The 14,394-nt window shown below is 40.4% G+C and overlaps 1 protein-coding gene across 5 annotated transcripts in view; it reads right to left on the reverse strand.

Annotated features, from left to right (window-relative positions):
• Positions 1-14,394, reverse strand: part of SETX (senataxin) — a 28,936-nt gene that overhangs the window by 8,764 nt on the left and 5,778 nt on the right. For 4 of the 5 annotated variants that reach the window (XM_085593906.1, XM_085593907.1, XM_031506286.3 and 1 more), the window contains 15 exons: positions 13,809-13,980; positions 13,147-13,237; positions 8,506-12,696; positions 7,599-7,698; positions 7,023-7,199; positions 6,174-6,403; positions 5,510-5,677; positions 5,240-5,396; positions 4,325-4,426; positions 3,787-3,899; positions 3,028-3,099; positions 2,610-2,759; positions 2,029-2,136; positions 1,150-1,337; positions 430-522 (listed from right to left, as the gene is read on the reverse strand). In XM_085593906.1, coding sequence (XP_085450032.1) covers positions 430-522; positions 1,150-1,337; positions 2,029-2,136; positions 2,610-2,759; positions 3,028-3,099; positions 3,787-3,899; positions 4,325-4,426; positions 5,240-5,396; positions 5,510-5,677; positions 6,174-6,403; positions 7,023-7,199; positions 7,599-7,698; positions 8,506-12,696; positions 13,147-13,237; positions 13,809-13,980 — 6,112 coding nt within the window. The remainder of the gene's footprint in view (positions 1-429; positions 523-1,149; positions 1,338-2,028; positions 2,137-2,609; positions 2,760-3,027; positions 3,100-3,786; positions 3,900-4,324; positions 4,427-5,239; positions 5,397-5,509; positions 5,678-6,173; positions 6,404-7,022; positions 7,200-7,598; positions 7,699-8,505; positions 12,697-13,146; positions 13,238-13,808; positions 13,981-14,394) is intronic. The other variant, XM_085593908.1, reaches the window with a different exon arrangement.

A 14,394-nucleotide genomic window follows, 5' to 3' on the forward strand; every position in this document is an offset into this window, starting at 1 on the left:
AGGGGCTACTAAGCCTGGGAAGTGCAGGCAGTGAAAAGCTGCACTTCTACATTCCCTCGGCACCTCCAGCTGGTGCTCTCCTTACAGAACAGGGAAGGGGAGGACTGAGCCTGCCACCTCCTGGCATCTCCTCAGTGTGCACCTGGGAAAGGGAACTCACTGATAAAATCAGGAATTTGAGCTCTTACTGAAGTTAACAGAGACTGTAGGCATTTACTGGCATCTATCAAGTGAGTCAAACTAGGATTAAAACCAGTTTCAGACTTAAGAAAATCTCTGGTTTTTGTGAAATTAAATTTCATCAGCTGGAAAATGCAGTTCTAGCTACTTGATGCATATTTGAACAACAAAGGAGAGAACACAGCTCTTCTGTAGGCAATTAATTCTCAGAAAATCTAAACTTTGGCTGAGTTGGAATGCAGAACTTACTCATTGTCTCGCTCCTCACGACCATCAGCTACATCAAAAATGAGGTAGGGCTGGAATGGCCATTCTGAAGAACATCTGTTCTCCTCTATTGCCCTGGAAATAATATTTTTATCACTAGGCAACCATACAACTAAGAAATTCTAAGAACTTATACTCCATTAATTTACATCATGGTTATCAAACACAAGCAACTCTCCAGAAAGGTGTCACCAAAGGAGGTTTGGATTAGATAGCAGGATTTTTTTTTTTTTTTTTCACAGAAAGGGTTGTGAAGCATTGGAACAGACTGTCCAGGGAAGTGAGAATCACCGTTCCTGGAAGTGTTCACAAAACATGTGGATTTGGCACATGAGGACATGATTTAATGGTAGAAATGGTTGACACATGAGCCTGACGGCACTAAAAGCCTCTTCCAACCTCAACCATTTTATGATTGTAACTTTCAGTTCTTCTCCTTGCCAGAATCCTTAACTTTCCCTGCTACCCAAATAAACTGAGGCCCAAAAATGAACTCTCAGTACTCTGTATGCATAATTTTCAGGGATCTTACCTCACCTATCACACCCAGCACTAACAGAGATGGACTGCACATTTTCTCCCATTAACCATCTTTCCCCCTCCCACAACCTCAAGCATTTTTAGACTCACATGAACACCCTGACATAAAAAAATTGCTTTGACATACCCTCTGCTCAGAAAGAAGACTAGAGTGCTACTCACTTGGCAGTTTTTAGAGTCCTGCCATAAACATAGTTGGATGGGAAGAGGCAGATGTCTGGGTGCATCCTGTACTGCACGGTCAGCTGCACCACAGGCAGGCTGTGCAGCATGTTCTGCTGCACTTGCTCCTCCAGGTGCCTCTGCAGCCGGGCCATCAAAGACTGGTCATAGCCATACTGCTGAGCTTTCTGCCACAGGGAGAACAGGAGATGTCATTTGGGGTCTATTCCCCAGCAGTCTAAGAGTTTTGGTGAATTTGAAAGTCAATTTGGTGTTTTAAACTTCTAAATCGTTGACAAAATGACAACTACATGCACTTCAGTTCTCTGTGTCTGTTGGTCTTATTTCAGTAAATGCCACCTGCAGAAATCTGAATTTTTCTGTCTAGTCTTCAACAAGACAACTTTTCCTTGTGACTCACAACACAGTAGAATGTTAAGAACATCAACCATAAAGAGGAGCAAGATTTTCCAGGTGGGATCTTGTTAAATAAATGCACAACCTCTAGACAATTTACCTCTCTAAAGAAGCCAGCCTGGTTTTCCTCCTTTCTTTACCAGGTGTTTAACACAGTCCTTACTGTTGGAGACAAGGATGTGCTCCTATATATTTATCCTTAAACACCTGTAGGGTCAGGAAGTCCCCATACAAACAGTTTTCCTCCTCCTTAAGGAATAGGGCAGTGACTGAAGCTCCCAAAATGAGAAAACAGAGCCTGCCACAACACAACATGCTTTACAAACCAAGTGCCCTGACTGAAGTTTGTATTGCTCCATTGAAATTTATCTCCCTTCCCATCTTTAAATATTTTTTACAGATATTGTTCTTTAACCATATCCATTCTATGGCAAGAAAAAGGCAAAGAGCTTGAACACTTACTATAGATTTGACAGTGGGAGGGAGCTGTTTGGGATCTCCAACAAGGACAAGTTTATTACAGCGATGGATCAGTGGAATCAGTGTTTCCACCTCACAGGACTGTCCTGCCTTTTGGATATGCAAACAGGACAAAAGGAGAAGTTGTAAGCAAGGCAGGGAAGTACATTAAATTTCTTGTAACACAGACAGAATAACTCAAATGCTTTAAGTCTTCTAAACAAAAAAATAAAGAAAAAAAAAAGGAAAAAGAAGGACTTTTCCCTAGTAAAAAACTACAAAATTATTTATTATTATATATGCAAAGCTCTCCAAAAAACAGATAAAAATATAACCAAATCATCTGGAAATCTCTAAAACAAAAAACCATGACTGAAATGTGGTTCTAAATAAAAGCTGCCATTACAGCACCAAACAATTCAGGAAAAGAATCAATTAAAAGTTATTCTTTCTCCTCATGGTTCTACTGGGGACAGGACAGGAAACCCACAAATATTGCAGCAGCAGCAGGCAAAGAGCCCCAAGCAGAGCACAGGGCAGGTGTGGAGGTGGAAGAGGCTGCAGCTCCCCACAGCTGCACTGACCTCATCCACGATGACACAGCTGAAGGGATCGAGGCCCTGCCGGGAGAACGCCGATTCCAGCAGGCTCCACCCGCTGGTGCTCAGCGTGCAGCAGATGATGTCAGACTCCAGGATGATGTCTGCCTGCACTTTCTGGGTGTGCACCCGAACCTTCAAGCACAACATGACACCCTGCTTACAATTCAGCCTTAACTGCAACAGTGAATGTTCCTGTTTGGGCTTTTTCTCAATATGCAGCCAGAGCACACCCAGATTTCACAGCTGCCTGTCCACAACTTACTCAGCTTACAGCCTTGATCCATTTACCCACTACTTTACAAATGCTCCCAGCTACACCAAAACCAAATTTCACCACAATTAAATGATACCAGGTATAAAACTACATCAGCTGAAGTTTATTAGAGATAAATTCTCCTACCTCCTTTAGCTGAGAAGCGAGTTGTTGTCTCTCCTTTGCAAGTCTGCCAATTTCATCATTTAACATTTGACTCTAGATGAGGGAAAATTAAAGAGGAACCACCTTTAGCACAACCCATTACCCATATACCTTTTTCCCTCTCATGCCCTAATTAATTTCCTAAACTTGCTCAGACTGTCTTTTAGTATTAAATGTCTCTGAAGAAGCAAATCAGTTTCTTGGAAAGCTGTCACCATATTCAGGCACTGCAACACACAATACCACATCTTACAAATCTGTGCCACTGAGAAATGTTTTACCACCAGAAATCTCTCATTTGGCATAAATGCCAAATTCTTAGACAACAAAAATGGAAAATTTCAAGTTTTCAACAACAGTTCAACAGTTGTAGAACTGTTCAACAGTTTTCAACTGCAACACATATTCCAAATCATTCCAGATCATGAGCTATTTTCCTGTATTTTCAGTGAAACAAAAACAGAGCTTTGAAACATATAATCAATTTAAACCTTTAAGATTTATAAATATGGTTACATTAAAATCTAACTAGTGACAGAACCAAGTGAAGGCTACTGAATGAAAGAGTAACAAGTGACTTGATCAACCAGTGGAAAATACTGGCATAAATAAACAAAAAAAAAAAATCCAGATATAAAGATCTTCATTCCCTCTCATTGTGCTACAAACTTTTCCATTAGTTGAAAAAGTAGGTAAAGAGACAGTGACACCAAAAAACAGGATTAAAAATTGTCTTGCTACCTCTCTCTTCTCACATCTGTGCATGGCACGCTCTCGAGAGAGCATGTCCAGCTTCTGATCCAGAGCTTCTTTCTTCTTCTGAATGTCCTGGTCACAGTCACCTGGCTTTCGTTCTGTAATAAACCAAAGGAGAGCACAAAGGAGAAACAGAAAAGCTGTTACAGTAATTCCAAATTGGACAAATCCATTTTGTGCTACGTTTTCCCATTTTCTACTGAAGTTTTATCTTTTACAATAAATACAATGAGAATTGCTTCCAACTGTAGCTCTCAAATGCTGCATTGCTTCAAAAATGATGGTTTTAACATGTATGTAATGAAATTTCTTAAAGAAAAAGGTCACTTTGCTTATTTTTTCCTTTCCCTTAGATTCTGGCTGAGACATAAACTGCCACTTCCCAACTATGACTGAGAGAAACAATGTTTTATGAAATACTATTTTAGAAAAATCTTCCTTCTTACAGGACACAAAATCCCATGTGAAAAACATCACCAAGCTCTTAAAGAATGAAGAAAAGTCTGATTTCCATGTTACTTACTCATTCTGTGTTCAACTTGCTTATCCAGGCTGAATCCCCGCACTTCATTGTTGATTGATTTTTCAGCACCAAGTCGCACTAATTTGATATCACCACAATTTCCTGTTTACAAAATCAGAGCCAAAATACTCTTCAATTACTCCAACTGTCTCCTTGCTTTGCCATGACAATTTAAAAATATAAACATCAAGGATATCAAACAAGGCTTTTCTACTTTTCTGGAGTTCAACACTTGACTTGTACTTAAATGCAGCTACAAAAAATTCAGTAATTCCAAACTCTAAAAAATAAAGATGTTGCTCACGTTTTAGTGGTGGCTAACATTAAGAATGTTTTTTTTAATTAATGAAACTACCTCTTATTCTCAGGTTTATCTAAAACTCCAGAATTCCTAACTTGGACAATGCCAAGCCCCATCAAGTAATGCAATTGGCAAGTCAATACCAAAATAACATTTGGTTACAATGCAGATATTTTTCCCCTTGTCACAAACTAGATGTCTTAAACACATTTAATCTACTTTGTATTAGTCACAAACTGGGAGGAGGAAAAATGAGGAGCTTAGGCGTATCAAAATTTTCACCAGTCTGTTTCCCATGACCCACAAAGTCCAATTTTATCCAAAATAAAGGCAAGGGACTTGTGTTCAAATCCCCAAAGAATACTTAAAAACTGATGAACTTAACTAACAGCATGAGGAAAGGGTCAATGTCTATACAAAACAAAGTGTAGCTTATTTAAAAAAACCTCACAATGCACCTTTCAGAAAAGCACATTAAAGAGGATGTACCAGTCACGTTCTGCAAGAGGAAGCTGCTCAGAGGAGCGTGCAAGTACAGTACATGATCAATTGCTTCAGTTCCTCCTCCAGGTTTTGCCCATTTAAAATTAAAGCAATTTAAAAACAAACCATACCCAAAGGCTCCTGTTTGTTTTGGCATTTTTCCTTAAATGCAATGATGATCTTTTTCATGAGTTCATCAACGGCAGCATTTGATGGTGCACAAACTAGAAAACGGTTTGGCTTAATCTTGGAATTTTTTTCCCGAGCTGTTTTCTCACTCCTAGTGTTCTGTGGATTAATTAACAACAAACAAGTTCTTTAGATTGTTTTCACTTGAGATTGAGAAGCCAGATTGTACATTCATCTGAACCAAACCCCAGCACATGACCACATTCACTTACTTCTCTCAAAACACGGGACAGGAGTCCTACAATAGTTTTTGATTTCCCTGTCCCAGGTGGTCCATGGATAAGGCAGATCTTGGGAAGTCCTGGGTGCTGCTTTACCATGGCATAAGCTGTCTCAATGGCTCTCTTTTGATCTTCGTTGTATTCATTCTTATATGAAACCTGAAGGAATAGACAGAGCAAAAAATAATTAATTCATGTTGATCACACCTGCCACATTAATTTTCTACACTCATCTCTCTAGCTAGAACTCAAAAGCTGGAAGGGCAGGGAAGCTTTTGACTCTAGGTTTGCTCTAGACAGACAAGCAATCCTCACTTGAAGTTGTAACAAAAATTTTGTTCGCTCCCCACACCTTTATTTTACAATACCTTTTCCACCCTATATTTTATTTCCTGAAAATTCCCCAGTAAGTGGAAAGAAAATGAAAGCAGTTTGAAGCTCACTGTAACAGCAGAGCACAAACACCTGAGGAAGTTCAGATTCATCTCCTCCACCCCAGCAGCCAACTCTGAAGAGGGCAGTGTCTCAGTGCTTTTGAAACGTGGCTATTTGCTCTCAGTCATCTCAAAAGCCAGCATGAAAAACCAAATCTGCAAACTCATGAGGCCCAAATGCTTTTTCTGTTAACCCTGGCACTCCCAGCTGCACAACTTACAGCACTTCCTGAGGCAACACACAGGTCTCTGGGACAGAAATCATTGTAGCTTGGATTTATGATGGGTCTAGCCAGGGGGCTCCTGCTCAGCAGCAGCAGAGCTTTGAACTTTCTGTGTGTGGTCACCAGGGAGCCAACCACCACACACTTCACTTGCTTATGGATGAAGAATGACAAATTGCCTCGGGTTTGCACAGTAAGATGACAGGCAGTTTGCTGCTCTTTTTGTCCTGTTAAAGAAGAATAAAAACCCAAGTTGTTAATTCAAAAACTATCCAAATCATTAACTGAAAGATACTCCAGTAAGTCACTCAATGAATTCACCAGTACAAGATGCTGTCTTCTGCTAGGGAATCAACAATGAATTTGCAAAATCCCAACACTTCCCCATCCCACAAAAAAAAAAACCAAAACAAAACACCAAGAAAAACCAGTGCTCTGTACAACTACTCAGATCCCTGCTTTAAATAAGGCAGGTTCTGGGTACTTGGTAATCCTGATAATTTACAGTTTGAATTCCCAAAGACAGTGACAATTTTAGACAGAGAGATCACATAAGGTCATGGCACTTCTATCTCCTGACAATACCATACTAAAGATGTGTGCAGAGCATTTACTCATCACTAGTTTCTGTTTCTATATTAAGTTCTAGGAAAACAATGGACAGCAGGGCTGCAGCTTCAGTTTCTGATCTTTACAAAGCTTCTAGCATGGTACAGACCTGCTACAGAGGAAAAAAAAATCCATTTCCTCTGAGGCCAGTGGTACATCACAATTACCAACAGCCAGCTATGAAGAAGTATTTTTATCAAGAAGGACCCCATTTTTATTTCTAGCCCTGCTACTCACTGTTTGCACAGCCAGATGCACGAGAAAAACGTGTCACAAGGCCAACATGATTCACTGTGTGGTACTCCATCCCACTTTCTTCCCCAAAAGTGTCCTTCTCCTTGTGGACCTTCAAAAGGATTAAGTCATCCTCCTTTGGATGAAGCTGCCTCGCCAAATCACTCTCTCGTAGATGAGCTACCCAAAAAACAAAATCACAACATTGAAAATAAAATGGTTACACTTTCTACATGACTGCAGAAGTACTGTTAACTTTTTAAAGCTGGTAAAGGCTATAGAACAAGATAATTGTGAAAATTTTAACTCCATCCTGCACTCTTTAAGCCTGAGCACAGCATTGTATAAAAACAGAGCAAGTCAAGGACAACTTTATCAAAAGAAGCTGAAAAAAAAATCCCAAATGAGAGAGATGGAAGGAACAAATTCTCTGCAAAATACATAGTTCTCTTACATGTATTCTGTAGAATAGCAAAGTTGAAATCCCTTCTATATTTAAAACAAACACAAAAAACTCTAAGTGCCAGCTCATTATAATGCATCTACTTGAAAATCAGATTTTAAAAAAAAAACCCTCACCTGTAAAATGTGCTGTATTCATATCAGCAGAAAAGTTCTCTAAGTAGAAGCAATAACCTTTCTCTCTTACTTTCTGGTTTTCTACCCATTCTTGTGCCAGCTACATGTTGAAAAGGAAACAATAATACTTTGAAGGATTCAGTGTATCAGAAGAAAAGCTTACCATGACTCAAAGGGCAAATAAATGAAATAAAACTACAAGACTCTCAAGTAAATATATCAAGTCTTACTCATTTCTTTTCTTTCACATAAGCATACCCATTACATATAAACACACAGGGCAAACAAAAGTTCATCCTTGCTGCTCACCCATTTCATATACTTTCTTAAACCTATTTACAACTACTCTGAGTCTTCTCTGACTGCATTTTCACCTTAAAATATCAGTATTAACCTGGCATTTGCTTTATTTTCTACCTTATTTCTATAGAAGTGATGCAATGACTGAACTTGAAAGCATTCAGAAATTAATTGAAGGAACACTGCTTTGTCACTATTAAGCTATAAATCAACAAAGACTGGGAAAAATACTTCCTGGATTGACCTTCCCTCTCATGTAACTTTTCAACAGAAACCAAAACCAGGTTTTCATCCTCTGTCATTGAAAGACCTCAGTTTCTTAAATATTTCTATTTTGACCTTTATACACTATAGAGAGAGGAACCATATTCTTTTCCACTCCTCTTATTGTGGATGTGCACCCAGGAAAAAAGAAACACATCACTGAAGTAACTCTGGTAGTCCCGAGTCTTAAACATTTTGGATTACCTACCCCAAATCATTCCTCTATTCTGATCTGTATCTGAATGCTTTCAAAGGTAAACAGAGGACATAAACCAGGTTTTAATCTCCTGGTAAAATTTATCAGTGTTGAAGAAACCAAACCAAAAGGCAGAAAGCTACTTACTGTTTCAAAGGCGTTGAGCATCATCAAGGGAAAAAATGTGTTAAAATACTCATTGTAGCCCTGAAATTTGACAGGAACAGAGGCTACTATAGTGTGCAGAAGATCATTTGGAGTTCCAAAGTAGATGAAGTTTGCAAACATTTCGTAAGTCCACTTTAGGACTTGGTTAACAAAAATGCTGTAATCGCGCTGCTGAGTGCCAAGAAAAGAGGAGTAGGTTTCTCGGCCAGGCCTCCTGGAAATATTTGAAGCATTGTCATAATGTTTATTTTGTGACTGGAGAACATTATTGGAACTAAGGGGTTGAGGTAAATTACTGAAACTTGAAGGTCTGCACGTTGGATTTCCTGATGGTGCAGGTTTTGGATACAGCGGGGGCCTGACCACCACTTGTTTGGCTGCGTCCACTTTGCTTCTTGAAGGTGGGGGCAACTTTCTGACATCTTCGAGATCTTTGCTGAAGGCTGCATTCCGTGAAGAACTTGCTGTGCTGAAAATTTTGGTAGTGGAAGGCTTCTTAATTTTAGGTGGGAGAGAAGGCTTGGCAAACACGTGATCTGTCCCTGGGCTGGTGGTTGGGTGTTTACTGCAGTACTCTCCAGGTTTTTCCATCTGTTCCATACAGTCTTTGTCCTTACATTTCACAACAGCTGAGAGCTCATTCTGCTGAAGGCTTTCATCAACATCCATTTCCTCTGGGGTCTTACTATCTATAGCAGCATCTTGAAAACTTTCCTCCTGAGAACATAACTCCATATCTACAGGATCTAACTGGGTTAAAAACAGATTATCATCACCTTCGTCACTGCTTTCATCTGATTTACACCCATTTTGCTTTGAAGTTTTCATCTCACACTCAGGCAGGACAGTGCAACCTTTTCCTGAAGACTCATCTTTATCATCTTCAATTGCAGTGGAAGAGAGACTTGAATCCATAGGGACAGGAGGAACCACAACACTGTTACTCTCCCACTTGCTGTTCCAGTCTGAAGAACAAGGCATTTTAGAGGCATTTGCCACCTCCTCCACAGAGAGACTCTCAAATTTTCTCTCACTGGCAGAAGGACAAGCAGTCTCTTCTCTTTTTCTCTCCCTTTGGTTTTCAACAGATTCTTTAATAACTCCCACTTCAAAACTTTGAGGCTTTTGTTCCACAGGTTTTGCACACTTTTTGGCGACTTTGTTTCTAATCCCCGAACTCCCTGCAGAATTTTTCACACTTCTTTTGGCCCTTAGATACTGCCGGTCCTGGCAGGCCAGCAGTTTTTTATTATGTTTTACAGACAAACGCTGAGCCTCGATCTGTTTGGTCCTCTTTTTCTGTGTAACTCCAATCCTGCCTGCAGCTTTGCCGTGGCTGCGCAGCTTAGCCAGGCTCTCCAGGGAGGGCTGGGACAAGTCGAACGCCTTGCGGGGGCCCTTCTTTAGGCCAAGCTTTTCTGCAGTGGATGTTGGAGCAGGACTCTGCCGAACCTTCTTTGGAGGAACCACAGCAGGCAGTGACCTGCCGGGCTGAGAACATTCTGTTGTGCCTTGGAGTGGTGTTTTATTTTTGGCTGTTTTAACAACAGGATGTTTTTTAGGACTTCTCTGAACAGCAGGTGCTGATTTACACTTTGCCATGGTCTTCTGTGGGCTTGTGCTATTTTTCTTAAGGGCCAACTTTGAAGCTAATGAGATGGGAGATGTAGATGCTGTGGGTTCAGGCAATTTTGAGTCCAGGGTGAAGCCTTTAGCAGTATCTTTGTCTGCACATTTCTCCAGTTGACCTTTTGCACCTTCCTTGCCAGTTGATTCTTCCAAGGTTGAACTTGTCACTTCTTTTGCATCATCAGCTTCTTTCTGACAAGAAGCATCTTCTGTCTGCTTTTCTATTGAGCTTGCTGCCTCTTCCATGGTGTCATCACTAAAGTACTGCACATCATAGCCCCAGTCATTTAAGTCATTATTCAGGCAATCATCTGAATAACTTGTCTGAGGTGCTGGTGAAACACGATCTTGTTTATACTCCTGTGTTGTTTCCACAGCATACGCTTGAGTATCTTGCCAAGCCGAATAAACTTCAGCTTCTGTTTCAAATTCAAAGTACTGAGAATCACAGTCATCCAGTAACATGTGAGAGCCTGGAGAGTTTGAGTTTTTTTTAGTGTCACTGTCAGAAGTGCTGCTGGAAGTTAAAGATGGCTCTGCACACGTATTTTCATTCTTGTTTTTTGTTTCCTCCTTCTCAGCCACACTTTTTTCTTCATCAGAAGAGTCCGAAATTACAATGACTTGATTGCTAGGGTGATCTCCACCATTGGGACACTTGATACTTTGGCCCTCATTGGAAGATCTTATAGAACCTCTCACTTTCCTTTTAATATCAGATACACTGTGGTACAGTGAGCTTTCCTGGTTGGATGTGACGGGAAAATTAACACTTTTGGCATAAGCAGCTAAAGATAATCTACTGAGCTCTCTATCAACCTGGGAGTCTGATAAATCATCATCTTCAGAAACCGTCTTCACAAAATTCTCCTCTTTCTTTCCCACTGAACTGTTTTCCCTCCTGAAATATTCTGAAAACTCAAACAACCTGTCACTTGCTTCACACTTCACTGACAGTGGCCTGATCATATCCCTCTTGTTTTCAGAGCTAAATGGAAAATAACCATACCCTGAAATCTCATCCCTACAAAAGGTCTCCGAAAATAGATTTTTGCAGTCAGATTTATCCAAGTCATTTGAATTAGGCTGCTCCTGGTTTGAAGTTTGGACATTAGTGGTCCTCTTAAAGAAAGACAGCAATGATGAACCTGCTTTTTCTTCTGTTGATACTTTTTTCAGTGAGGTGTCATCACACCCTAAAAGCAAAGTACTGTCAGCTTCCTTAGCTTGCACACCAAATTCATTTCTAGAGGAGTTAGAGGAATCCAGTGATGCTTCCTTGGACACCTGTTTGGTGGGGACCAGTCTGGACTGGAACACACTGTTTGCACTTGTCTCTTGCATACTTTTGCAACTCCTTGAAGACAGAGAATCAAGATGAGTCTGAGCAGACAGATATAGTGGTGTTTTGGATTCTGCTTTCTGTTTCACTCTGAAACCTGAATGCTCAGTATTTGAACTGAAGCACTGATCATCTGTATTGCATTTGCCTGCCACAAGATCAGAGCTCCTATTTTCCTGAATTTTCCCACATACTTTTGTTGCCAAAGAGTTCTGAGCTGTCAAGTTATTAGGCTCCTTTTTAATATGCATCAAGAGGCTGTCTGTGGATGTGCAAGATGTTGAACTTCTACATGCATCTCCACATTCCTCTTCCCAGGCATTCTTTCTCCTATGGGAAAGGTTCTCTTGACAATCTCTGCCTTCCTTTGACATGACAAATGGTGAATAAAGGTCCCTCCTCTCATGCCCACTCGTCTTGTATCCATCATCACATGCATTCTTCTCATGCTTCATAGAGACAGTCGACAAAGCTGTTGCGTTTGAGCTGCTCCCTCCAGCCAAAGAGGTGCTCAGTACTTTGCCCTTTATACTTCTTATAACTTGCTTTAAACACGTTTGCAGCTCCTGGGTTTCCTGGCTGCTCAGCTGCCACCCCACAGCTCGATTTCCCCGCAGGAGGAGGTTGAGTTTGTCCAGGTACTGCTTGCACAGGGTGTGCTGGTTGATCTGGCAGCCCTCCTTGAGCAGGCTGCGGATGAGCTGCACGCAGGCGTGCTGCACCGAGTTGGAGGCCTGGAAGGACCCCGCAGCCGAGCTCTTGGCTAACAGCCCCGGCGCCTTCTCGCTGCACCGAGTGAAGGCTCTGCTTGGGAGCGTGGCACACTTCACCACTGCCTCCACCCATTCCTGGGAGCTGATCCACAGCAAATGCAGGCACTTCTTACTTCTGTGTAGCTCGACAATGGACACCAAGATGAGGAGGAAGAACTCTGAGATTTTGTCGCACTCCTGGAATCTTTCGATGAGGATATCTTTGATTTCTGAGCAGAGGTAGTGGATGACCTCGACTATATAGGCTACACCCAGGTCCTTGAGATCCATAAGGGACTGAACAAAAGGGATGAACCAGAGGAATGTGCCGTGATGGACACGCATGTCTCTGCCAATGTCAGACTGAAGCATGTTAGCCAGGGTCTGCATATCTTCATACATGTTGGGGCAGTACTCTGGGCAAATGGCAGCCTTCCAGCCAGTGTCCTGAAAAATACATTCACCACACAACAGCCTTAGTGACATGCAATTTAATATGGCAGCTTTCTCATAGCCAAGCTTTTTTGTTACTTCCTTTCCTGTATTTATTCATTAAACAGTAACATCACTTATATCCCACTGCAAGTCATTAAAAAAATGCAAAAAAATAAAGAGCACACAGATGTAATAAGGAACTAATTTCCTAAAACATTATCTATGAAATTGGTGTGAAGTAGTAGTTCCTTTAAAAATCATTGTGAACTATTAAAGGATACTATCATGCTGACATAATTTAACCTCAGATAATGAAAAGCACATGGAAAGCCTTTAAAAGACATTTCATAAATGCAATACATTAACATCAAGAGATGACCACACTTGGAAATGTTTATTCTTGACAATGTCGTTCAGTGACCCCAGTTCAAAGAAAATGAATATAAAATATTAGTTGAATACCTTTTGAGGCTTTTCTGTGTTATAATTATACACAATCTGACTGCAAGAAATCATGTCATCACCATAGTCTGACTCTGGTTCAGCTTTTGTCCTGAAAAGAAACACAGATGATTACAGACTCACACAATTAAAATCCTAAGAAACTCAGGATAAATATTGCTTTTCAGATACCCAGTGAGCATTAGAACTTGTCAGTGATAAACACAAAGGTACCATATTTAAAAGTGTAGAGCTTGTTTTATCCAGCTTGTAAGAGGTGGGGGAAGTGACTGTCTCAGGAAAAAGCTTTCAATTGAATCATGGATTTGCCTATGTAGAATAAATGCCCAGAATGCCATCTACTGAAAATTCAGGAATTCCCATAAATTTACCAAACCTTGAACATGGCAATTTTCATTAACCTTCAGTGCAAGTTGGTTGTAGCACTAAATAAGCACAGAACAGTTAACAGTCTTCCCAGTTCAGGAAAAAAAAATCCTGACAAATTTAACAGAAACACCAGAGTTACCAAAGAGAAGTAAGCATGTATTTTTTTGAAGGAACCTCATAATTCTGGGGGACCTACTTCAACTTTTCTTTGCTTGAAGTTGGAAATATGGTATTTTTTTAATTGCCATCTCCTTCCCCCAACACAAATTACAGCAGCAGTGACAAGAACTGACCTCTTAAAGCTACTGCGAATGTTTTTGATTTCATTGTTGTAGCTGACACTGTTGATTATGGTTTGAAAGGCTTGGACAGGATCAATCAGCTGACCCCAAACTTTAGATCCAAGCTGATCCAAAATAACCATGAAACAGTGCAAGGCAGGCCAGAAGGGGTCAGTGGAATCATCTGAAACACAACAGAACAGTGGAGAGGGTTGAAATGGAAGTCCTGGACATTCTTAAGCTAAGCAAAAATTGAAAGAGCTGGTTCTCATTGATTTTTCTGAAATATCAATAGAATAGTATTCCAGTAAGTTGCAACTGTACTTTTTAACCTGGAAAAAGAATGAAAAAAGTCAAGTTCCCTCATTTGTACAGAGAGACACTGCTCCTTATGCAGTATTAAATCAACAGGAGCTTGGATACCCATTATTAACATTAAATAATACTAATATTTCCCAACTCTATGAAATGGATTCTTTCACACTGAGTTTTGCAGGGGTGTGCTAAGAAGTGGCACAACTTCAACAATTATTTACACTTTCACTTACACAGCTAACTTATACTTCATATTTATACTAGAAGCAATTGGTTCTTTTCA

Source organism: Lonchura striata, chromosome 17 (genome assembly GCF_050655825.1).
Source record: "Lonchura striata isolate lonStrDom1 chromosome 17, ASM5065582v1, whole genome shotgun sequence".
In the NCBI taxonomy this organism is placed as follows: Eukaryota; Metazoa; Chordata; class Aves; order Passeriformes; family Estrildidae; genus Lonchura; species Lonchura striata.